The sequence below is a fragment of the Lupinus angustifolius genome, chromosome LG01, assembly GCF_001865875.1.
Source record: "Lupinus angustifolius cultivar Tanjil chromosome LG01, LupAngTanjil_v1.0, whole genome shotgun sequence".
Lineage (NCBI taxonomy): Eukaryota > Viridiplantae > Streptophyta > Magnoliopsida > Fabales > Fabaceae > Lupinus > Lupinus angustifolius.
This window is the reverse complement of record NC_032009.1, coordinates 20,471,834-20,495,739: the sequence shown is the minus strand read 5'-3', so window position 1 is coordinate 20,495,739 and position 23,906 is coordinate 20,471,834. Positions and strand designations below refer to the sequence as shown.

Sequence of the window (23,906 nt, the reverse complement as noted above, 5' to 3'; positions counted from 1 at the left end):
CTGCAAATGCTGAAAATCAAGAAATATGCTTAAATCCCTACTTAGACGTGAAGCCCAAGGCTGTAGAGTAAGCAACAATCTTCACAAAAGTTTGGGTTGACATGGCTCCATTCATACATTTGTTACATGGCTGAATGCAGCAGACACTCGTAAAAAAATAAGATTGTATTGGAAAATGATACACATAATAAATTATAAAAAATATTGTTAACAAGTAAGTGTAGGTTCGAACCGACTGATGTTGAAGAATCAATGGATGAGTCGTGGTTAGGGGTGAAATGCCACTCGAGTCGAGAGCTAGCTGGTTCTCCATCGGCGTAATGGATATGAAAAAGTAAAAGGAAAAGCAAAATAGTGAGGAAAAATATCTGACCGACAATTGGGTGGGTATAGAGAGTACAGTAGTACAGTTTGATTGCTGGTTTGGTTTATTGCTTTTGCTTTGGAAGTAATTGACTTGTGCCTTAAGCTTCTTCAACTCAATGCCCACTTTGTACCGGCTGTAACCGGTTACCAATTTTATTTTATATTATAAATAACGTGATCCGTAATCAATGACATTTTCGCCGAGTCACACATTGTTCCTCTCTCTGTTCAGACGATGATGTTGATTTATCTAATCTCAAAACCTATCACGTTCTTTTCGCCACCAATTGCTTCACGCGCCTTTGGACAAACACCTACCAATCGCCAATCACACATCCAGTATTATTCAAATTCAACTTGCAAATAGACCAAAACTGATGAGAACCTCCGGGTTCACATCAAAAACTAATACTCAAACCCTACAACAATAAACAAGCTTTAATTTTATTAAGTGATATCGACTACGTGTATGGAACAATATTATAATAACCTTTAGTAAGGAGATGGAAAAGATTTTTAGGCACATTGGAAAGATATAAAGACATATATAGGATATGATGAGAAGCACTTTGATGATAATTACGTTATTTGGCTCCTAGACAAAGAATGCATTTACACAGATATGCATGTCGTTCGAATATATCTTACTTCCTTAGTCACTAGCCATTATGAATCCAACATTATGATAAAAACAAAATTGCAAGATCAAATGTTGAACGACATAATTGTAGGATGGTATAAAATATTGAGAGGAGAATATCTGTATCTCACAAGAGTTACATGAAGTTAATTAGAATTGGACAAAAATAAACACTAATTTTAATTTGTTTTTAGCCATGCTAAAATTATGCATAGTTAAATAATTGAGTCAGTGTGTGCTTATTTAACCAATAAATATAAAGCTATGGAAAATAGTTTTACCAAGTATGTATGATGGAACCGTGATGCAATTTTTTCCACATAGGTAGTAGTATGCTCACAAAATTAATTTTAAATGCTAAATTATTTAAAAATAAATAATGTTATGCAGAAAATAAAACTACAATACAAAAACTTTCTAGTACCCCACCTTTTCCGGATAAGTACATATTGATTATAAAAGAACATGTTAAATTATTTTACTAAATTAGTTTTCAAATCTTCCAAATTTTCAATCCACACATGAGTCGATGTTGATAACACATATGAAAAAATGATATTTTTTTGATAATACCAACGATATGTAAGGAACTAATCTCTTTCAGGTAATGTGGTTGTCATTCTCATGTTGTTCATATGAGAAAAAGATTTATAACCACTTTCAATTTGGTTTGGTTAAGTTGAAAACCGCCCATCTTTATGTTAAAGTAATGGGGTGCTTTTATTGTTACACTTACAAAATTAAAGACTTCCCATATTGAACCCCTTAACTTAAATGCAAAGCTATGCCTTGTGGTTAGGTTGGAAATTCATAGTTCATGAATTCATGTTTAACTTAACCCAATGTAACAATTAACATCCTAGTACTAATTTTTTATAGAAGTAAATTTCTCTATGTCCTTTTTACTACTACTTTTTTAAGGAAGATCCTCTATGTAGGCCACGTGGATCTCATGCTGCATGGACCATGAATGACCACAAGATTAATTATTAATAATTGATAAATTCAATCAAATAGTGATTACTTTTTGTAATGTCCTTATAAAAAGGACAAATATGTCATATCCCATAGTTTATTGACTCTTACTTAGTAGCAATATTTTTATTAAATATTGAGGACCCTTGTCTTTATGGGCCAAAAATCTTACACCAACTATTTTTGTTGGCTACCTTACATATATTCAACTACTCTTAACTACAGAATCTCTACAAATCATCATTTTATTTCCAATCTTACACTATATGTTTAATTCTAGTTTTTTTGGTTTCCCATGTAAATCTTCGCAATTTTATCCAAGCCAAGAACATCCACATGTATGTGAGACTAACTTTTCTAACGATTATTTTTTCATTCACAAGACTCAAACCCGATATATTGCTTAAGAATAATATCACTTGCTATTTAATTCTAGTTGAAATGCGACAAATATGTAATAACTCATACAATCACAAAAACAAAAATAAGTAGAGATTAATTTTGATAATATTGGTGTTATTTTTGGCGCGTACATAATTAATAAATAAACAAATAAATAAAGCAAGAAAGTGTGTGAGCAATTAATTAAAAGGAAGCTTTCCCTGAAAGGAAAAAGAAAAAAGATGAAATAGAAAAAACGCACTTAAATCGTAAGAGAGAGAATATAGAGAGAGAAACTGTGTAATTGTTTCTCTATCCATGTGTGTGTGAAAGATAGAGAGAAAGAGAGAGAAAGAGAGAGAAGGTGAAGCCAGTAATTAGTAAAGCGGAAATATTTGTTCTTTGCGTTTTTGATCGGAATCTGTTATTCTGATTTGCTTGTTTCAGATTCTCCTTTTTTTTCCGTTTGGTCCGTACAATGGAACGGTACGGACACCAAAATGAAGGGTCACAGTCTGATCCGTCACCGGAATGGGGCTATGAAGGTGATTCTATCATCTCCCTGCATTATATTTTCATTTTTATTTATTTATTTGTTTTATTTATTTGTAATTTAGGGAGAATGTGATTTGTGAAGTGAGTATAATAATTAATAAAGTGTGATCTTGAATTGAATTTGGAAAATGCAGAGTCATCGTTGCAAGGTGTTGAATCATACCCTCAGCGACCCGATGAGGCTGATTGTATCTACTTTCTGAAGAATGGTTTTTGTGGCTATGGTTCTCGATGCCGCTTCAATCATCCCCTTCACCGTGCCGGAGTAGTAAATTTCTTCTTTTTTGTTCCTCTTTAGTGCTGATCTTGGTTATGTGCACTTTATTTGTGTTCAATTTGTAGAATTAGAATGCTATTTATTTATTAATGGATTGAATTTTACTTGTATTGTCATAAATAGCAAGGACACTTTGATTGAATGTTTCATGATTTTGGGGTATCGATGTCTATTATGTGTTGATTAGGTTACTGGAGCTGCAAGGATTGGAGTCGGGGAGCACCCGGAACGAGTTGGTCAGCCTTTGTGCCAGGTGATTAATCTACTTATCTTAACTTCTATGCAGTGCATGCATTGAATGATTGTCTTTGGCAATTGACACTGTGAATCCTTTCTGTTATACGAGATAATGTGTTCAATAGTTGTTTATATATGTCAAGCCACGGCTGGACTGAAGTTGACTTCTATTTTGTTTTCGTGTGTCCTTAGTGTTTGGTAACATTCCTTTTGTCTTGATTATATCTGCAGTATTATATGAGGATGGGATCATGCAAATTTGGCCCTTCCTGCAAGTACCACCATCCAAGGCAAGGAGCAGGCATTGCTGCCCCAGTGTCACTGAATTATTATGGATATCCATTGCGAACGGTCTGAGTCATTTTTTATTTATTGCATAAATTCATGTATGCTTTGTGAATTTCGGGTCACATTTTGTCATTTTCTAATTATAACAAAAGTTTGCTCTGGATGTTGTGTTTTGTGAACAAGAACAGGGCGAGAAAGAGTGTTCTTATTATTTGAAAACGGGACAATGCAAGTTTGGTACAACTTGTAAATTCCATCATCCACAGCCTGCGGGCATCCAAATTCCAGCACCATCATCAGTTCCCCCAGTTTCCCCTCTGCCTATGCCTATACCTTCACCATTATACCCAACTGTGCAGCCTCCATCTGGTCCGTCATCACAACAATATGGTGTACTGGTTGCAAGGCCACCTTTTCTACCTGGCTCATTAGTTCAGGGCCCCTATGGGCCGATGATGTTGTCCCCTACGATGGTCCCCTTTTCTGGCTGGGGTCCTTATCAGGTAGGTCTATAATTCCTTTTGTGACTGCTACTCAATTATATCTGCATTCATTGAAACTGATGGGCACTTGGTGCAGGGTCCTGCAACAAGCCCACTACTTCCTTCTAGTACTCCGTCTAATGTTGGTTCAACACAGTTCTATGGGATAGCCCAGCTACCTTCATCAGCAACAGCCTATGCTGGGCCTTATCAAGCTTCTGGTTCCTTAATTGGTCCTTCTGCCAGTGATCAGAAGGAGCACTCGTTGCCAGAAAGGCCCGATCAACCAGAATGTCAGTATTACATGAAAACAGGGGAATGTAAATTTGGTCCATCATGTAGATATCATCATCCAGCAGACATGAGTGCTCCAAAAGCGAATGTCATCCTTAGTCCTGTGGGTCTTCCTTTGCGCCCGGTAATGGTTACCTTTCAACTCCTTTGTATTGTGATGCCTCATGTTGGTTTATGAATTACATATCCATAATACTTCTATTTTCTATTCAAACTCTTATAGCAACTGGTGATTAAAATGGCTAACTGTGAGGTATAACACAATTGGTGTATATTTTTTTGACAAAAAAAATGACTTATTATCTTTGTTTGCTTGCATTTTTTATGTAGGATTTGAAACCTGCTTTACTGAACTTAAATTTACTTTTCAATTTATTATTGAAAACGAATCAGTGCAGGAGCAATTTTCTTTGTTCTTGTTCTTCGGTTCTTATTTAAGCTAACTCTTATTGGATGGGAAGCTCTATCTTTCTATTTTCATGTATCATTCATTCATGCTGGGTTATACCATGCATGTAGAATCATTAACACCTGATTGACTGGTCTTTTGGATAAAAATAGTTAGGAGTTTGTAATTGCCAGTTCTGTAAGTAAGCTCCTCTTTCAAATCTTTTGTGATGGATATGTTCTTTGTCAAGGCAGGGAATATTGTGTACTGTGAATACTTGAACGATTGAAACTTTTTGCATCTGTTAATTAAATTTGTAAATTTGTCCTCAAATCTGTAGTTAATAGAAAGCCTTGGGACGTCCTTTTGTCAATATTTTTAACAATCATTTACCTAGTTTCAAACTTTCATCATGTGTTCATATTCATTTTCCAATGGTTATTATTGTATTTGTACGCCTTAATGCATGTCCTTTTTCATCCATGTTATTAATTTCATCTATAGTACCTTAATGCATCTTTCATGGCATCATTGTTTTCCTTTTTTGATTTAGTTGTAATAACTTCTCTTTTATATCTATATTGGATGTTCATCTTATATAAAGATTAGGTTTTGTATGCATGACGAGGGCGAGCATTTGTTCAATAATAAGGTTGTTGTCTTTTGACTTGGAGGTCATGGGTTCAAAACAGTCTCTGCAACAACGAGCTTGTGTTCAGTTAAACTGTATTTTATGTTTTTTGGAAAAATATTTGTTTGATTGCTTTCTTAAATCCTTAACTTCATGCATCCAATGTCTGTGTTTGATAAACAGGGGGCATCAGTTTGCACTCATTATACCCAACGTGGTGTTTGTAAGTTTGGTCCTGCTTGCAAATTTGATCATCCTATGGGATCGTTGAGTTATAGTCCTTCTGCTTCTTCCCTGTCCGACATGCCAGTTGCACCCTATCCCGTGGGTTCCTCACGTGGCACTCTTGCCTCGTCATCTTCATCATCAGAGTTGCGGCCTGATCTTGCCTCAGGATCCAGCAAGGAGCCTGGTTCATACAGAATGTCTTCATCAATGAGCACATCAACTGGATCAGTTGGTTTGACCTTGTCAACTGGTGGACCAATTTCTCAATCAGGCACCCAATCATCTGTTCAGAGTTCCAGTCCTGTATCAACTACCAACGCTTCCACGAGTAGCACTGTCACTTACACCTCAAGCTAAGCAATGTGAATGCCCTCCTATTTATTACTCCTTTTCATCTCAATTTTTCAACTAGATATCATTATTCAAGGAGATCTTCAAATAGGTTTCATTTTTCAGCCACCCCAGTTCCTCATTTCAGTTCTAGCACAGGTTGCACCATTTATCTTTGTGTTTATACAATCTTTTTGTGGCCATCCCTTTGGTCTTCGAATAAACCATGGGCAATCCTGAGAATTCTAGCAACCCATAGTTCCGTCTTGCTTTTGAATAAATTCAAAAGAATCTACAAGTTGCTTATGCACATATCCATCCACATCTCCAATTTTCAGAGTTGTGCTTATTTATGCTTCAATCTCTTTTATATGAGGAAATTCCGTCGAGTTCCATTGACCATGTGTTTATGTCTCTTCACCACATCCCTTTTTCGAATTTTCACCAAAAGCGAATGTCATCCTTAGTCCTGTGGGTCTTCCTTTGCGCCCGGTAATGGTTACCTTTCAACTCCTTTGTATTGTGATGCCTCATGTTGGTTTATGAATTACATATCCATAATACTTCTATTTTCTATTCAAACTCTTATAGCAACTGGTGATTAAAATGGCTAACTGTGAGGTATAACACAATTGGTGTATATTTTTTTGACAAAAAAAATGACTTATTATCTTTGTTTGCTTGCATTTTTTATGTAGGATTTGAAACCTGCTTTACTGAACTTAAATTTACTTTTCAATTTATTATTGAAAACGAATCAGTGCAGGAGCAATTTTCTTTGTTCTTGTTCTTCGGTTCTTATTTAAGCTAACTCTTATTGGATGGGAAGCTCTATCTTTCTATTTTCATGTATCATTCATTCATGCTGGGTTATACCATGCATGTAGAATCATTAACACCTGATTGACTGGTCTTTTGGATAAAAATAGTTAGGAGTTTGTAATTGCCAGTTCTGTAAGTAAGCTCCTCTTTCAAATCTTTTGTGATGGATATGTTCTTTGTCAAGGCAGGGAATATTGTGTACTGTGAATACTTGAACGATTGAAACTTTTTGCATCTGTTAATTAAATTTGTAAATTTGTCCTCAAATCTGTAGTTAATAGAAAGCCTTGGGACGTCCTTTTGTCAATATTTTTAACAATCATTTACCTAGTTTCAAACTTTCATCATGTGTTCATATTCATTTTCCAATGGTTATTATTGTATTTGTACGCCTTAATGCATGTCCTTTTTCATCCATGTTATTAATTTCATCTATAGTACCTTAATGCATCTTTCATGGCATCATTGTTTTCCTTTTTTGATTTAGTTGTAATAACTTCTCTTTTATATCTATATTGGATGTTCATCTTATATAAAGATTAGGTTTTGTATGCATGACGAGGGCGAGCATTTGTTCAATAATAAGGTTGTTGTCTTTTGACTTGGAGGTCATGGGTTCAAAACAGTCTCTGCAACAACGAGCTTGTGTTCAGTTAAACTGTATTTTATGTTTTTTGGAAAAATATTTGTTTGATTGCTTTCTTAAATCCTTAACTTCATGCATCCAATGTCTGTGTTTGATAAACAGGGGGCATCAGTTTGCACTCATTATACCCAACGTGGTGTTTGTAAGTTTGGTCCTGCTTGCAAATTTGATCATCCTATGGGATCGTTGAGTTATAGTCCTTCTGCTTCTTCCCTGTCCGACATGCCAGTTGCACCCTATCCCGTGGGTTCCTCACGTGGCACTCTTGCCTCGTCATCTTCATCATCAGAGTTGCGGCCTGATCTTGCCTCAGGATCCAGCAAGGAGCCTGGTTCATACAGAATGTCTTCATCAATGAGCACATCAACTGGATCAGTTGGTTTGACCTTGTCAACTGGTGGACCAATTTCTCAATCAGGCACCCAATCATCTGTTCAGAGTTCCAGTCCTGTATCAACTACCAACGCTTCCACGAGTAGCACTGTCACTTACACCTCAAGCTAAGCAATGTGAATGCCCTCCTATTTATTACTCCTTTTCATCTCAATTTTTCAACTAGATATCATTATTCAAGGAGATCTTCAAATAGGTTTCATTTTTCAGCCACCCCAGTTCCTCATTTCAGTTCTAGCACAGGTTGCACCATTTATCTTTGTGTTTATACAATCTTTTTGTGGCCATCCCTTTGGTCTTCGAATAAACCATGGGCAATCCTGAGAATTCTAGCAACCCATAGTTCCGTCTTGCTTTTGAATAAATTCAAAAGAATCTACAAGTTGCTTATGCACATATCCATCCACATCTCCAATTTTCAGAGTTGTGCTTATTTATGCTTCAATCTCTTTTATATGAGGAAATTCCGTCGAGTTCCATTGACCATGTGTTTATGTCTCTTCACCACATCCCTTTTTCGAATTTTCAAGCAATTTTCTAATTTTGCTCGGAAGGTCCGGTTTGCCTCTGTTCCCCCAACTGTTCAAGGTTAATACTGTGAAGAGAAGTAATCAGGAGGGTACAGTGAGGCTTCACATTGCTATCTTTTAAGCTTTTATACAAAAATGTCATTGTGACAAATGAAATGCTTGGGTTTGTACTGAAATTTATTACAGAAACGTATATGAAGAAGCACATTTAAATTATCTTATTTGAATGAATAATAATCTTCTATTGTCATTTTTAATCTGTTTCCATGATTGAGCTTCCTGTGAGACCAGATCAGTTTTTGGCTATTATGTAATGTAATTGAAATAAGCATAGGGTACATTTATTCTTTGTCTTGCATATGATAAATGATATATGACAATATTTAATTATATTCAATAGACAAGTTGATCACTTATACTCACATTGGATACAATATTTCAAATGTAAACATTATATATTTGGATTGTAAAGAAGCATTTCATGATGCTTTATATGATCCATTAACTTTTTCAGCCTTTGTCTTTTCTATAAGTTTGGTATCTAATCTATTGAATGATGTGATGCAACAAATTGGAATTATGTATATGTAGCATTCACTCATACTATTCAGTTTATTCCATTATGTGCATTTGTCCCTTCTCAACTAAGTGCTACAACAATACCATTTATAGCGTATCACATACGCTACTATATTTGTCTTGTAATATATGCCATTTCATTTAGCCATGAAAATTTTCTTCTATTCTAGCCCCTAATATTTTATAAAATTCGTAATTCCACTAGTATTATTCTTTTAACAAGATAGTATGTAACGTCATTCAAAGAAGCATTTCAGTTACATATGTAAAATTTCTTCCTTTTACCTGAAAAGGAAAAAAATGGGGTCACTGAGTGACTAGAGTCCAATAATTTGTTCACTAGTAATGATAGTTTCACAAAAGAACACTGTTCAATTGTGTTAAGGTGAAGTATGTGTAATCATCTTTAACTTTCTTTTAGGTAACTAATTAACTAAGTGCTGATAAACTACTTATTCACTTAATTGTTGCTTAAACTATTAGACTTCGAGTAAGAATCATCTTCATTAATGGAGAGACAAGTATCACACAATAACATACAAAAGATTACATGTAATGTCACTTTTATTCTTTTAGTTACCATTAAATCACATTTTTGACATCGGAAACATGAGGAAAAACAATTACTTATCTTCTCCATTAACGAAGAAATATTTATTCTTAAACTTCATATATAAAGACTGAAACACCATCTACTATATTATCAAAAAGATAACATTACATTTAATTAAGAAAAGGCTATATCACCCAAAAAAGAGGGTAATTAGAGTACAACTCCATCAATTAAGTTGGCCTTATTATTACCTCCATAAACTCTTATATCATATATATCCTCCTATATATATATTATATATATATAGTTATTCTCATCATTACATTTATAATACCAAAAAAGGTTTATTAGTGGCTGGTAAGTGGAGAAAAAAGGTGTTATATTTGTGATCAAAGCCAAAGAGCTCCTGCTTCCTTAAGCATTGGGATCAAGGAACGGTTAAGGTGAAGACTCATGATTTCATTGGTTCCACCAACAAATTTTCCACCAATGAATATGGCTGGCACTGAAGGATTGCACCCAAACCTTGAAAGAGCTTGTTCAATATCTCTACCTCTTGGTATCTCATCAACTTCATGAATAACTGGATTCACCCCAAAGTCACTGAAAAGGGACTTTATAGTGTAGCACATGCAGCATGAACTCTTGCTGAATATCACCACTGGCATTTCTGATGCCATTTTTGTCACTATTTCCATTGTTCTAGTGCTACCCAAGTTCACAAATTTATACTAACTATGATAAAAAGGTTGTTAATGATATATATTGAACAATGTGTAATGTTGTTATATTTGGAAGTGGGAAGTGGGAAAGGAAATATATGTGAAGGAGAGTGTGCAAGATAAACAGAAGCTAGAAAATAAAATGTAGCTAGGAATTAATGTGTAGTTGAGGTTTTGGTGTGATTAAGGTATAGCCAAATGTTGCATGGTTATATAGGGGTTTCAAGGAGGTACGGTTGCATTGGTGGATAAGCAAAAGAGGCTAAGGAAAAAAGAGGACCATTATTGTAAAAACCGGTTCATGTCGGTCGGTTTAATCAGTGAATCAGTTTCAATACCAGTACGGTATAATAATTATATCAATTATGTAATTATATCGGTCAAAATCGGTCAAAACCCTTCAAAACCGGTCATACTGGCCAGTTTTCAATTGAACCAAACCAGTTATACTAATCGGTTTTTATTTAAAATTATTTTTTTAATGAAAATAAAAAAATTATTGATTTTTTATTGATTTTTCAATATTAATGTTAATATATTATATATGTATATCTAATTTCGATAATATGTGGATTAATTAGTGAACTGTTATAATATTGTATTAATACTCTGATCGGTTTGATGAGGTACGGTATTAATAATACAAAAGAGGAGAATCATTGAATATTAGATATTTGGGTCGGTTGATCAATTTTTTGTTTTATCATTTCGCTGAAAGTGATTGATACAAATTCGATCTTCTTTTTACTGTGAAACTATTCTCTATCCATTCCATGCATGCATGCATACAGAAACAATTTTAGACAAGTCCTTGGTACGGCTTCAGAATATTTATCCCTCCATATTTGTCACTTCTCTTTCATTTGATTCTGTGTACAAAATCAACATTTTCGTGTTTTATTTTTACACGATTTCACATATACCACACCCATTTGGAAAATATAGTATCAAGAGGCTATGTGATAAAAGTGAGTAATTAATCACACACATGTCAAAAAGTAATAAAAATTAACATTATGATTGACTCGAGAGAGAATGAGACACCGTTCGTGACAAGTCTCTATACGTTAATCTCTTGACATGTGCAATAATATTATGACATTAACTTTTTTAGCTTCAAGGCTTTATTTAATTATATTTATTAGTTGATGAAAGAAATTAAGTATATATAAACATCTGAAAAATCAGCTATTTACTATAAAAGCATTACATTTTTTTCCTAATACATGAAGTTTGTGTCTCTTATCTATCTTTGAGGCATCTTCTGCGGTGGAAGAAAAGTTGAATATATCCAATTGGGACCTCCTTTTGGCTATATAGATTAGCATCCAATTCTAGAAAGGGAAATATGATTAAAGCTAATATTATGATAGTTCAAATATAAATTAATTTTTTATGATAACTTGTGTGTTTTTAAAAAAAATGGTATAAATGCTTCTTTTATGTCAAGGGCCACAAGATATGTTCCATGAAAAATAATATTTTTAATTTGGAAATATCCACATCATAAGATTAGCTTCTTTTTTTATTTGAGCTTTTTCCCATGATAAGACATGAACATTATATCTTATTCAAGAGGAAGTAATAGTGTGTATGTTTTTCTGTAGCACGAACATTGCTCCCTAAAATAATTTGCAGTGGTTCTCGTAGTTATAGAGTATAAATACAATGTACATGCATGCATGCATTCTCGTATATTATATAAACATAAATGTTGTTTACCAAGCCACGCCCCTTCATTTTCTTACATATCCATATGAATGTTGACTTTATAAGTGGAAAAAGAAAATATCGCTAAAAATGCAATGACGTGTGTGGCATGACAAAATTGTTATTTAGTGGGTTGGTGAAGTACAAAGCTATACACATTTCTAGGTTCTTAATGATAAGAACGAAACTATATGATATATATTCTTCTTCTCCAAAGGGAAGAACCACAATTTAGTTATATACATACCCTTTTGCCTTTTTTTAATTAATTAATAGCTTAACCTCTCATGAAGTATCCAAAACCTGCTCAAAAGCACAACTTCAAAGGAAAATTTTCTCAATTTGTTTTACAATTTTCGAGTGGGGAATAAAGCATCGATGAATATCTACACATAAATCACGAGAGTTTTCTATTTATAAGACGAAAATATTCTGAGATTCTATTAAGATTGCATGTGATTTGTCCTTGGTTGCGACAGAGCATATTATATCTTTAGCTGATGCACCTAGCTAGTTTAAAAATCACACGTGGGCCTTACAATTACGAAGCGTTAATAGATAAACACCTAATCCTCAAATCATATAAATTAGTTTTCTACAATTAAACAAGCCAAAGTATGACTAGCATATAATAGAAATTGATGCCAGGATAGGTGACCCAAAAAAATACACGCAAAATTACATAATAATAATCATGTTAGAATAAATATATTTAATTACTGCAATGAACTACACTTTCAAATACATTTCGGGCCTACGAAAAATAAAAAAACAAAGACCTATCTGTAGGCGTAGCACTGGACTTGGACAGCTACACCTGCCCAATTGATATTTCAACTGGACCGCATCAAAATCACCAAAGCTTACGTCCCTAACCCAAAGTAATTTCGGGCAAACGTCCATTTATTTTCTCCTCTGACCCTGCCATAATACAAGTCAGGTTCAGTAAATAATTAATTTAATACATAGTAATGTCGGGTATACCTCCACTTTTTGTATCACTCCATATACCATTAACTCTGATTGGTTGGAAAAAAAATCTCCTGACACATGGAGTGACACAAAGTTGTGAGACAACAAATGTGTTCCCAAAATCATACCGAGGTTACGTAGGCATCCATAGTTAACTGTTTGCGCTTCTTCTGAGAGGGACTTTCCGTTTGTCTTGGCAATGCACGCTTTGATGGGGTTGTCATACTCTGAAATATTAGTCAAAACATGAGTAAAACAATAATTGTTTGTTAACAAAGTGCAGTAAAAGAATCTAAATATTTGGGGTTAAAAAGGGCATAGAAACCTTGGCAAGTTTCTTCTCTTTACGAGCTTGTCTCTCCCTTTCATCATATTCTTGGTTTTCCTTCTCTACCAGTCTGATGAGGGTGTCACACCTCCTTGTTAGTTCCTGTGTTGTGCGAGACTTCACAAACCAATCAAAACGAAATAAGGGTGAAGTTCTAAATGCTGCCTTCAATTCATCCCAATTCCCATAACCAAGTTTGTGAACCATGCATATCTGGAAGAAAAAATATTGTAGCAATATTTCAAGTCCAGGATTTTATTCTAGAAAACACAGACAAAGTAAGGAACTGGACATATAAATAAATAAATGAAATTCACACCATGAATCGGTCACATTCTTCATTGTATAACTTCCCTTTGTTTTGCCCATATTGAATTTTCAACTCTAGCCATGGGTTCTTGTAGCGGTCCAATTTCTTCCCAATAGCTTTCATGATCTCATCTTTCCGTGATATTCTTGCTTCCCCTCTTTCAATATTTTTAATAATTCTATCATAATCTACGACAGATAAGTCAAAGCGCACAAATTAAACAAACACTTGGACTGGGCAAAATATTTTACTACTACAAATATTAGTTTATTTAACTTACCATTTAACTCCTTGTATCTTTCTTTGAAGACTTTGGCATATCTTTCAACTTCCTCCTCTGCTTTTCCTTCCATCTCAGAAGCAATACCTTTTATATCATTCCGGCCATACTTTTCACAAGCCCTAATAAAAGTATTAAAATCCTTCCTAGTCCATGATGAAAATCCCTATGTTCATCAAATACCAAAATTAAAAAACACAACAATAAAATTTTAAAAAATGACCTGTATAAAAGCCATTTATAAAGAAATTTGATCACCTTCTCAAGCAGGTGCTCCTTTTCTTCCGACTCTTCAGCAGTCAATGGATATCCCGTCTCTAAACATATTCAACATGCATGTCATTATTAAATTAATTATATACATATAAAAAGGGAAAGGCTACAATGTGGAGATCACTTGTGCACCTTCAGGTTCATCAACATCTATTGAGTCTTGTAACTGATTCTTCTGATGTGTTTGCTGAAATATTGTTAAAAAATATAAACCCCGAATTATATACTAAGCCGACCCATAAAATTGTAAATTACTAAGTTTATGTTACCCACCACGAGATAGCGTACTTCCTTTTCATACAGCTCACTCAGCCTTTGTGTGTTGAAAAACTGGAAATCATGCCTGAAGTCAACAGAATTTAAAATTATAAGTCAAAACAGAAGCAATATTACAAAGAAAACTTTGTTTCATGAGCAGCTTACAATTGAGGCATCCTAGGAATACGGGGCTCCTTCGGTTTAGTAGGACCACCTTGGCGCAATGTTTGCTTGAAGTACTCAGACTCTGAATAACTACAAATTGAAAACTCAAAAATAATCATACATCAGATCATGAAAAAATAGTCAGTAACTCAGTGTAGAATTAAGGGCAATGCTTACTTGCGCTTTCGCTCTCTTTTTGGTGGCTCAACCCAGTTCTCACTCACGATTTTTTTGAAATCAAATTTGTTCTCATCCTTAATTTAACAAGAAAAAATGTGTGAATGTCTTTTGAAAAAATAATAGTAGAACAGGGAATGTGAAATTGAGAAATAGAAAAGTCCATCATTGTTAGCATAAAAATGTAAAATGCCAACTTACTTTCTCGTCATCAAAATCGTACAGCTCAGCAGCTAAAAAACAAAAATATTAATATTAGTAATTTTAAAAATTCATATTAGTTAAAAATATTAAATAGCTATATGGGCCAAAGCCTGCTGCTTGTATGCATGTTATAATGAAGGATTATTCACGAAACATATAGAGTAAAAACAAATGACTTGTAGGTTTTATATATCTAGAACCAAAATTAATGTATGGATAAGCAAGCGCAGTAGCACATTAATTAGTTCACTCTTTAAATATAAGAGTGACAAGGTTTCCAAAGGATGAAACACAAAAGGATAGCTCAACAAGGCTCCAGTTTGACCCAAATAATTTATTTTCTACCTCTTAAAAGAAAAACACACCAGTGAGCAGCAAAAAGAAATGGTTGAATGGTATAGAGGAATATAAACAGCAAAATAGATTTAACAGCAACAAGCAAACTATTATTGTTTGGTTCACATACTGTCATCCATCTTAAATTTGATAGCATCTTCAGTAAATTTCTTCATCTTAGCATCGAGTTCAGCAGTTGCTTCCTCTCCTTTAGCAATAATTCTGTCTATATCCTCATCTGTAATTGTATTGTCCTTGGAACTAAAAACCATTTCCGCACCAAATCTAACCATTTGAAGCAACTCATCTTTATTTACAGCTGCACACATAAACCGATTGCCCTATATTAGAAAATGCATAATTCTTGCAAGAAAGAAATAAGAAAAATCATGCTGAAAATCCTTACTCTTCTGCTCAGCTAATCGCCCTTGTTGAATCACTAGAGCATCAAGTGCAAGCTTTTTGTAAGCCCTTTCAATGACCTTTTCCTCAATAGTATACTGTGCAATTACCATAATACGAGATATCAACATAAGTAGAAAGTAGGAAGCTCTAACACATCAAACTAGTTGTCACATGAGTGTCATATGGAGTTAGATACTTCTACTTGCATGCATCCTTCAATTATTTTTGAAATTTTTAACCAATACAAATAGGAAACCACAAAGATTTGATAAATGACCATGTTCATTGTACCTACAATGAGTGATGCTAACTTAAACTTTAATGTCTTTATTCTAGTTTAGTATGTTTTTAAATGTTAAAATTAAGTTTATATGCTGTATATTAGCCATGTTATATTATATAATTTTCAATTTTTAATGTAACCACTGCCATGTCAAACCTGTGCCCGGTGTTTGTGTCTTTGCTTCCTAGATAGAAACATAGGCTTCATAGTTGAGGGTGAACAGAAAATAAAGTATACAATTGCAAACCTCAGTACAAAATCGGAAAACTTGAACTTCTTTCTTTTGACCAATCCTATGAGCACGGTCCTGAGCTTGCAGGTCAACTTGTGGGTTCCTGTTATAACACCACCAATTAGCAACAAGCAATCAATTAGGGTAAAATTGCAAATCAGAAGACTGAGGACAGTCGTTTGAAATGCTCACCAGTCACTATCATAGAGAATGACAACATCAGCTGTGGCAAGATTAATGCCAAGACCTCCAGCCCGCGTAGATAACAAGAAAACAAATTTCTCACTTCCTGGTTTGTTGTAAGCCTCGATGGAAGCATCACGATCTTCTCCACCAGTATTGCCATCTATGCGACAATATTGATAACCGCGAAACATCAAATAATCCTCCAGTATGTCTAGCAGCCTAGTCATCTGGGGGAGCCACAAGTTAAGCAATAATGAGAAAAAATACACCAAGTTGCATAAAATAAGACATTAACAGTTATTAGAGACAAAAATCATATTCTTACAGAAAGAACTGACCTGTGAAAATATAAGGACCCTTGAATCACGCTCTTTCAATTTAGGAAGTAACTTATCCATAAGAACCATTTTACCTGCAAATGAAATATTTATAAAAAAAATTAAACATCAGATCTTATAAATGACTCTAAAAAGGGAACCTTTGAACTGAATTGTAAATAGAATTTACCAGCATTTGTAATGAGATGATCTCCTGTTGTATATGGAGGACCTGGTTCGGCACCTTGGAAGAGATATGGGTGATTACAACATTTACGTAGCTGCATTGCTATATTTAGGAGACGTTTCCGTTCTCCACCAGCATTGACAACCTCAAGATCCTTCTGCAGTAATGCCTTATAATACTGTTTCTGCATTTGTGACATGCCTACTTTGAGAATGGTTTCCTTTTTCGGTGGCAACCCTTTCTCAACATCAGACTTCAACCTTCGAAGCAGAAATGGGCGGAGTACCTTAAAATACACAGAAAATAAAAATACTGCTGTGTACCAAACAATCATAACAGGTGCTCAACAAACAAAGCAGATTCAAGACTTACTTTGTGTAGTTGTTGAACAACCTCCTGTTGGTCATTTTCACCAGAAATCTGAAACCACTCATCAAAAGTTTCAGCAGAACTAAATACTTCAGGCAGAAGAAAGTTGAGAAGAGCCCAGAGTTCATGAAGATTGTTCTGCAACATCAAGGATAGCAAACACAGTCATTACTCTTATGAACTATTAGTATGCATGTAATCCAAGCATATACTCTTTTTTCCAGTCTTACTCTCTGAGAAACTAATGCACAGAATTACGTAATTTCATCTATACAACATCATGTATAACAGTAAGTCATACCTGCAGTGGTGTGCCAGTTATAAGGAGTCGATAGTTTGTATTGTATAGCCTCATTGTTTTAGACAGAAGGGAATTCTCATTCTTGATTCGATGTGCTTCATCAATAACTATGTATCGCCAACTAAATCGGCGTAAAGCAGACTTCTCCTTGATTACCATTTCAAAACTTGTAACACACACATCAAACTTCCCAGCAACCAACAAGTTCTCCCTTATATGCCTCTGTGGCCATTTAAAACCATCAAACAAAAGTGTCAAAAGAAAACATCAATTATATCGTTTGATCAATAATTCAGTCTAGCAAAGCTAGCCTTACCCTTTCATCAGGGTTACCCAGGAACTTCACTGCACGTAATACAGGACAAAAGCGCCGAATCTCATTCATCCAATTCCCAAGAGTAGATTTTGGAGCAACCACCATATGAGGTCCTGTTATTCCTCTGAACTCATGTAAGTAGCCCAATAAAGATATAGTTTGTAAGGTTTTACCAAGCCCCTGCAAATCAACAAAATAAGTATTTATCACAACATATCTAAATAAATGAATACCATGTCAAATTACACATAACAAAAGGTGATGACATTTACTACAGTTATTTAAACAAAAAATTTCTAAGCCCACCATTTTCTACCTACCATTTCATCTGCCAGAATTCCATTTATACCATTCTCATATAATCGTATGAGCCAGTTTAGCCCTGCAAGTTGGTAATCCCTCATCTTCCCTTGGATACCTGTTGAAGAAATAAGCAATTTTACATTCAACTTAGCCAAAACTTTAAAAGTGTTAGACATGAATAATAAGCATCCACATATGAGATGAGCAAAACCCCAGAAACAAAATTCAAGAGCAAGACCACCAAATATGAATCGGACAATTGTAGACAAGTTTGTAGTAAACAAAGAAATAACACTTACATGATGGTTGTGTCAACAGCCGTGTGCTTGCTAAACCATCTTCTTCTTCTTTGAGGTATTCCTCATCTTCCTCTTCTTCTGTAACTTTCGATGCATGGCGTCCCCTATATAGACGCATTTAAAACATATTACAGACTAATTACTTCCAGACATTCAAACAATCTTCGATGACATAAAATAACTGTGAGGGTCACATATAATTGAATTTAAAAGGGAAACTTTCCAAAAATTGTTCAGATAGGAGAGTTAATAGACAATAGCTCCCACAGAGTGATCTAGAACACTTGGGCACATAGAAACTCTAGCCGTGCTCCAAATATGTAATGCTAGCTTGTTTTCACAAATACTGTGAACGTAGAAATTTCACAACCTCCTTTGAAATAACTTCAAAGGTATGAAAGTGTAATTCACAATATAACTTAAATGAAAATGATAAAATAGTATAGAAATTGCCAAGGCATAATATAATATTCATGAATCTTAAGAGAATACCTTCCTTTTGTCTTCTTCTGAGAGGATGACTGATCTCCTTTGGCAAAATGAGCAAACAGCTCAGTTTGCTGTAAGAGATACTTCAATCGGCCTTTTCCTTTATTGTTCTGCAGTCAAATTAACATGTATTTATTCAACACACAAATCAATGAATATAACATAAAAATGTAAAGCCATTCCATGTTCAATGTACACGCACCATATCAGAATCAATAGCTGCATTTTGTGCATCCAACATCTCCTGAATCTTCTGCTTCTTAATTTGTTGCATCTCTCTTAATCTAGCCTTCTCACGCCTGCTGATTTCAGGATCAACATTACCTTCATCCTACAACGAAAACAGTTTAAAAACACAAAATATTAAACTACTTTCATACATAGATAAAATGCGAACAACATGTTAGCCATCAAAGACAACCTCAACTTAAGAGAATATCAACAATCTACCTTCAATTGCATTTTATTTAACATTCAAGACGAAGCAATTCATTTTAACTGAACTTCACAGAACCTAAAACTAAATCCTAGCTCTAACAAATATACATATTAAAACATCAAAACGCACGGTATTGAAATCGTGAATATACCTGTTCATTATCGTCAGCATCTAGATCTACATCGGGAAGATTTTCATCGTCGCCGGAGCTAGGAGAACACGCCACCGCTTGAAGCTCGTCGTCATCGTCTTGATCGTTGATCTGGTGGTTTTGCTCCTCCTCCGAATCGGAGAGTGGTTCGTCGGAAGAAGAAGCTTCTGAGTTGGACGGCTTCCCCATACTTTTCTCAGATCAGAATCAAATGAGATTAAGGGTTTAACTTTTTTAGATACTTTTGAAATAGAAATAAAAATAATAATGTTTTCAGGTATTTATATTTATGGGCCTTGTGGTTTAAACAAATGAGATAAGTGGTGATTACTTTGAACCCAAACGCGAATATTTCGCGCCAGTATTTGTGGAAAATTCCCGCTTATATTTATTTGTTTTGGGTCTTGAACTCTTTATAGACTCTCTATTTTTTTGGGCTTTTTGTTCAACGTATCTAGTTTGCACACTGGCCTTTGTATCAATTCATATGTATGGAATTTTTTAGCATGTTTTCATGGGAAAATTGATATGTACGAATACTAATAAGACGTTAGTCTACTTATATAAGATTATATTAGAGATTAAAAAGTTAATATTTTCGATTTTTATTATGGACATTTATTGGAAGAGGTAGTTATATATTTTGAAAGTGAACTTGTGATTAGTTCTTTATTTATAATATGATATTCTTAATTATACCAAAAAGTTGAAAAAAATGAAGAGTTGTCTTAATTTTTAAAATGACAAATATTATACAATATTCGATAAAGATGATGAAATTTTTAAAAATTACAAGAAATAAGGTAGTACATTTTTAGTATTTTGTCTAGTGGAAAATTAAAGATATATCTCAATTTTCAAAATGATAAATACTACTCATCTCCCATAAAAAATAATAAAAATCTGAAAAAGTTAAGATAAATAAGGGAATTGTTTTTCATGTTTTGTCTAGCAAACCAACTATTCATCAATGATATAATTTAATACATTTTCATTCATTAGCCAATCACATGCAATAATATATAATTTCTAAATATTTTTATTTATTATTTTGACTTCAATTCGAGACATTTTCTTTATATTTTTTATCATTTTTATGGGAGAGATGGAGTACATTATTTTCAGATGAAGCCTTACTTTTAGCATATTCCTTAATATGTGTCTTAGGATACATAATAGAAATAACTCAATTATTTCAATTACTATGGGATAATAGTAAAACGATTTGAAACTTTAATACTCTTCATTATTATTATTTCATTGTGTTGTTCATTGAAGACTAGTGTTCCTTATATACAGGTTTCAACAAACTCCCAATTGCTTGAGAATCAAGCAATCTTCTAAGAGTCTCAACTTAACTAACTTACCTGACATAACTAACCCTCCAAATATATTTTTAGAAACATAAAAATATCCCAACAAATACAAAATTAACCCAAACAATATAAAAAATATCTCAACCAAAAATACCCCAATCACTTATGTGCATAGCCTAAGTTTGATGTGTAAGAGCATCTCCCATCAACTCTCCTAGGCCTTAAGCTCATTTTGAAAGGATTGATTTTCAATGACTAGATAGTATGCTTTTGAAATGGGTTTGTGTTATGTATTGTGTTTAATCTTTTAATCAAATCATTTATTTTAATATTTCCCCACACAAAAAAATGAATATTCATAATAAGTTAATAAGTAACAAATAAATCAATAAATAATTAGTCGATGGAAGATATATTGCTATAATTGGTGTGTGTTTGGAGACATTTCACAAAGGAAGTACCATATATAAGACTGATAAATTATTTTTGTTCCTAGCTCATTTTTGCAACCTTGTCAACTTGTTAGTACCTTTTTTCTATAATTTTTAAGATTGTTTTTTAAAGACAAAAATTGCTGGAATTATGGCATTGACACTATCATTGGAATAGAAATCTGCTATCTCATATGGGACTCAGATCCTCTGTCTCACACTCTGTCCCCCAACTCTGTCCCAGTCTAATTAGTTTTCAGCAAGTAATATAAAAATGTAACATTTTGTTAATGAAAATAATCAACTAAGGAAAATGACAATATTATATATATGATAACTCTTCCGGAATATAGGTATTACATCGTGATTTAGTTCTTATAAGGAATGAGAAAAGAAAGATACAATATGGGATCATAAAGGAAGCAAATGCTTAGCATTGGAACATGATTCTTCTGTATCACTAATATTTCCAACTTTTCTGGTTGTCCAATTATCTACTTTCCCTGCATTCATCATATTTTGTTTCTCACTATAAAGACTTATAATTAATTGATGTGTGAACTCTTGTTACCCTCACATACCTTCTCAGCATTCAAATCTTTTTCTTCACCATTAGAGGTTGGAACAATTTTTTCTATGGCTTCTACTTCCTTAGCCAAAGTCTCTTTCTGATTTGTGTCTTTGGTTTCTTCTTTGTTAGTCAAAGTCTCTTTCTGAACTATGTCTTTGGTTTTCTCTTCCTCTATAGACACACATGATAAGAATATATGTAATTAATATATACCCATGAATTCACCTAGTTAATGAGGAGGAGTTAAGAGGAAATGATAAAGTGAGTAATAACATCACAAAAATATAAAAGGTTATCATTTTTCTCTAAGACCTCAGTAACATGCAACCTTCCAGGCCTATGAATAGAATGAGCGTGCAACCCACAAGCTTAAATATCATTGCATTTATTCTCCACAAAGGGTCTGTGACCTCGGTAGCGACTCATGGATAAAGTGACTATTTATCCCTGAGGTCACAAGAAGCTCCCCTTTGTAGGTAATAAAATATTGTAGGGCTATTTAAGCTTGTGAGTGACACGCTCGTTATATTCATGGACCTGAGAGGTCGCATGTGGGTGTTACACTTTTTGCATACCTTGTTGGTTTTCTGGTTTCTTTTCTTCTTTAGCAGCAGGAGGAGGAGCATCATTCTCTTTCAATGAATCATCTTTCTTACCATCAGGTTTCTCAGATATTGGTTCCTTAGCAACAACTTTTTCCGGTGCCTTTTCTTCATCATCATTCTTGCTCCTCTCTTCTATTGCCTTATCTTCTTTCACTTCAAGAGATTTGTCTTTAACATCATTGGATTCATCAACCGTACCTCCAACATCAACATCTTTCACATTTTCATTGTTATTCTGTTCGATTTCTGAACTCACAATGTTGTCAGCATTATTGTGAATGGTTTCTGTCCCATTTTTTTGTCCATCATTAGAGGATTTCTTACGTTGGAGGGTATTGTCAGAAGCAACATCATGTTTAGATTTCCCACAACCCATTTTTGTTTGGTTTTTATGTGTGTAAATTGATTGTGGGAAACACAATGAGAGATGATAGAAAGAAAAGGATCCAAGTTGATATGAATGAAAAGGTTGGAATCCCTTTCTGTCTTATAGTGGATATACGAAGAAGGAGAAACATGGTTTTTTGTTGTTAACTTGTTTATGCTATGTCCTGCATGGGTGTAATTGGTGTCAATAACCAACCGTATTTTCCGCTATGCTATGCTCTATTTGGAGTTTCATGTTTTGGCACATAGCAATAGTTTTTTTTGTTATCTAAACTATTCCGAAATCGTAATCAATACATGAAAAACCTTATTTAGTATATGAGTAGGTCACAAAATTATCTAACTAACTGACTAACAAACTAATAAACATATATTATAAAATAATTCAACATATGTTAAATGTGTCAATTATAATAATTGTCCAATCAATGTTTTACTTACTTTTCTAACTAGTTAATCAATTAACTATTGTGTTAATCAATTAACACTTACTTAATTAATTGATTAATTATTATTGTTGTTGCCTTGTTTTTATGGTGACTTTGTTTTCCGATAGAAGCCAAATGGTGTTTTGGGCATATACAAAATGTGTATTATACAAGTTATTATAACTAGCAAACAAAGTAACAAACAACCTTGGCAACAATAACAAAAGGATGTGGTTCCTACCCCACTCTACCTTGTTCAGGCTAATTAAGGCTGGCAATGTATATATTCACACTTTGAAAGTATGAGGTTCATTCAAATCAAAGGATAAATAAAATGTTTGGTCAGAAAGTGATGATTACAACCAAGTATGAATTTATTTACCCAGAAGAAAATATGAAGTACTAGCAAAAAGACTTTGTTGGTGTGTACCTATTAATTTACTTATGCAAGTGGCTGCACAATTTAAGAAAATGAAGATAAAATTCCACGTTTGTGGTTACAGCACAACAACATACTATGTACTACTTGTGTATTTTTTTATTCCATTTTTTTTATATCTT

The 23,906-nt window shown here is 33.9% G+C and overlaps 5 protein-coding genes across 12 annotated transcripts; 2 read left to right on the top strand and 3 right to left on the bottom strand.

The window, feature by feature from the left end:
* Positions 2,686–6,409, top strand: LOC109353155 (zinc finger CCCH domain-containing protein 34-like). 2 transcript variants are annotated; one of them, XM_019595359.1, is made up of 7 exons: positions 2,686–2,907; positions 3,052–3,182; positions 3,382–3,447; positions 3,663–3,782; positions 3,908–4,222; positions 4,299–4,619; positions 5,698–6,099. In XM_019595359.1, exons 1-7 carry the CDS (start codon positions 2,841–2,843, stop codon positions 6,097–6,099), a joined length of 1,422 nt encoding a protein of 473 aa, XP_019450904.1. In that variant the 5' UTR covers positions 2,686–2,840. The 2 variants fall into 2 exon arrangements, with proteins under 2 accessions (XP_019450904.1, XP_019450895.1); XM_019595350.1 differs by having other exon boundaries at positions 2,688–2,907; positions 3,052–3,185; positions 5,698–6,409.
* Positions 6,520–8,722, top strand: LOC109353167 (zinc finger CCCH domain-containing protein 32-like). Its single transcript, XM_019595370.1, has 2 exons — positions 6,520–6,564; positions 7,643–8,722. The coding sequence occupies exon 2, from the start codon at positions 7,718–7,720 to the stop codon at positions 8,042–8,044; it is 327 nt and encodes a 108-aa protein (XP_019450915.1). The 5' UTR covers positions 6,520–6,564; positions 7,643–7,717; the 3' UTR covers positions 8,045–8,722.
* Positions 9,747–10,493, bottom strand: LOC109353175 (monothiol glutaredoxin-S2-like). The gene has a single exon (XM_019595382.1). The coding sequence runs from the start codon at positions 10,291–10,293 to the stop codon at positions 9,985–9,987; it is 309 nt and encodes a 102-aa protein (XP_019450927.1). The 5' UTR covers positions 10,294–10,493; the 3' UTR covers positions 9,747–9,984.
* LOC109353141 (ISWI chromatin-remodeling complex ATPase CHR11-like) lies at positions 12,606–19,879 on the bottom strand. 2 transcript variants are annotated; one of them, XM_019595330.1, is made up of 25 exons: positions 19,608–19,879; positions 19,220–19,348; positions 19,021–19,127; positions 18,529–18,632; positions 18,247–18,344; positions 17,927–18,106; positions 17,611–17,832; positions 17,313–17,447; positions 16,944–17,226; positions 16,775–16,848; positions 16,443–16,663; positions 16,266–16,353; positions 15,737–15,830; positions 15,461–15,649; positions 14,992–15,023; positions 14,791–14,867; positions 14,614–14,703; positions 14,464–14,533; positions 14,323–14,377; positions 14,176–14,234; positions 13,918–14,083; positions 13,647–13,825; positions 13,325–13,540; positions 13,128–13,226; positions 12,606–12,948 (listed from the first exon to the last, which is right to left on the bottom strand). In XM_019595330.1, exons 1-25 carry the CDS (start codon positions 19,794–19,796, stop codon positions 12,931–12,933), a joined length of 3,174 nt encoding a protein of 1,057 aa, XP_019450875.1. In that variant the 5' UTR covers positions 19,797–19,879; the 3' UTR covers positions 12,606–12,930. The 2 variants fall into 2 exon arrangements, with proteins under 2 accessions (XP_019450875.1, XP_019450883.1); XM_019595338.1 differs by having other exon boundaries at positions 12,606–12,942.
* Positions 21,700–23,064, bottom strand: LOC109342548 (plasma membrane-associated cation-binding protein 2-like). 6 transcript variants are annotated; one of them, XM_019580531.1, is made up of 4 exons: positions 22,670–23,064; positions 22,501–22,630; positions 21,936–22,096; positions 21,700–21,857 (listed from the first exon to the last, which is right to left on the bottom strand). In XM_019580531.1, exons 1-4 carry the CDS (start codon positions 22,904–22,906, stop codon positions 21,849–21,851), a joined length of 537 nt encoding a protein of 178 aa, XP_019436076.1. In that variant the 5' UTR covers positions 22,907–23,064; the 3' UTR covers positions 21,700–21,848. The 6 variants fall into 6 exon arrangements, with proteins under 6 accessions (XP_019436076.1, XP_019436069.1, XP_019436073.1 ...); XM_019580524.1 differs by having other exon boundaries at positions 22,501–23,064; XM_019580528.1 differs by having other exon boundaries at positions 21,700–22,096.

What these genes read in the sequence shown, in the direction of transcription:
- LOC109353175 (XM_019595382.1), bottom strand. Translation starts at nt 10,293, where the DNA reads ATGGAAATAGTGACAAAAATGGCATCAGAAATGCCAGTGGTGATATTC.
- LOC109353141 (XM_019595330.1), bottom strand. Translation starts at nt 19,796, where the DNA reads ATGGGGAAGCCGTCCAACTCAGAAGCTTCTTCTTCCGACGAACCACTC. An exon ending in TGGGTAACCCTGATGAAAGG is followed by an intron (nt 17,833 to 17,926) that starts GTAAGGCTAGCT and finishes AAATGGCCACAG; the next exon opens with AGGCATATAAGGGAGAACTT. An exon ending in AAAAGAGAGCGAAAGCGCAA is followed by an intron (nt 14,704 to 14,790) that starts GTAAGCATTGCC and finishes TTCAATTTGTAG; the next exon opens with TTATTCAGAGTCTGAGTACT.
- LOC109353167 (XM_019595370.1), top strand. Translation starts at nt 7,718, where the DNA reads ATGGGATCGTTGAGTTATAGTCCTTCTGCTTCTTCCCTGTCCGACATG.
- LOC109353155 (XM_019595350.1), top strand. Translation starts at nt 2,841, where the DNA reads ATGGAACGGTACGGACACCAAAATGAAGGGTCACAGTCTGATCCGTCA. An exon ending in CCCTTCACCGTGCCGGAGTA is followed by an intron (nt 3,186 to 3,381) that starts GTAAATTTCTTC and finishes TGTGTTGATTAG; the next exon opens with GTTACTGGAGCTGCAAGGAT. An exon ending in CTGGCTGGGGTCCTTATCAG is followed by an intron (nt 4,223 to 4,298) that starts GTAGGTCTATAA and finishes CACTTGGTGCAG; the next exon opens with GGTCCTGCAACAAGCCCACT.
- LOC109342548 (XM_019580518.1), bottom strand. Translation starts at nt 22,906, where the DNA reads ATGGGTTGTGGGAAATCTAAACATGATGTTGCTTCTGACAATACCCTC. An exon ending in GAAACCAGAAAACCAACAAG is followed by an intron (nt 22,097 to 22,500) that starts GTATGCAAAAAG and finishes GTGTGTCTATAG; the next exon opens with AGGAAGAGAAAACCAAAGAC.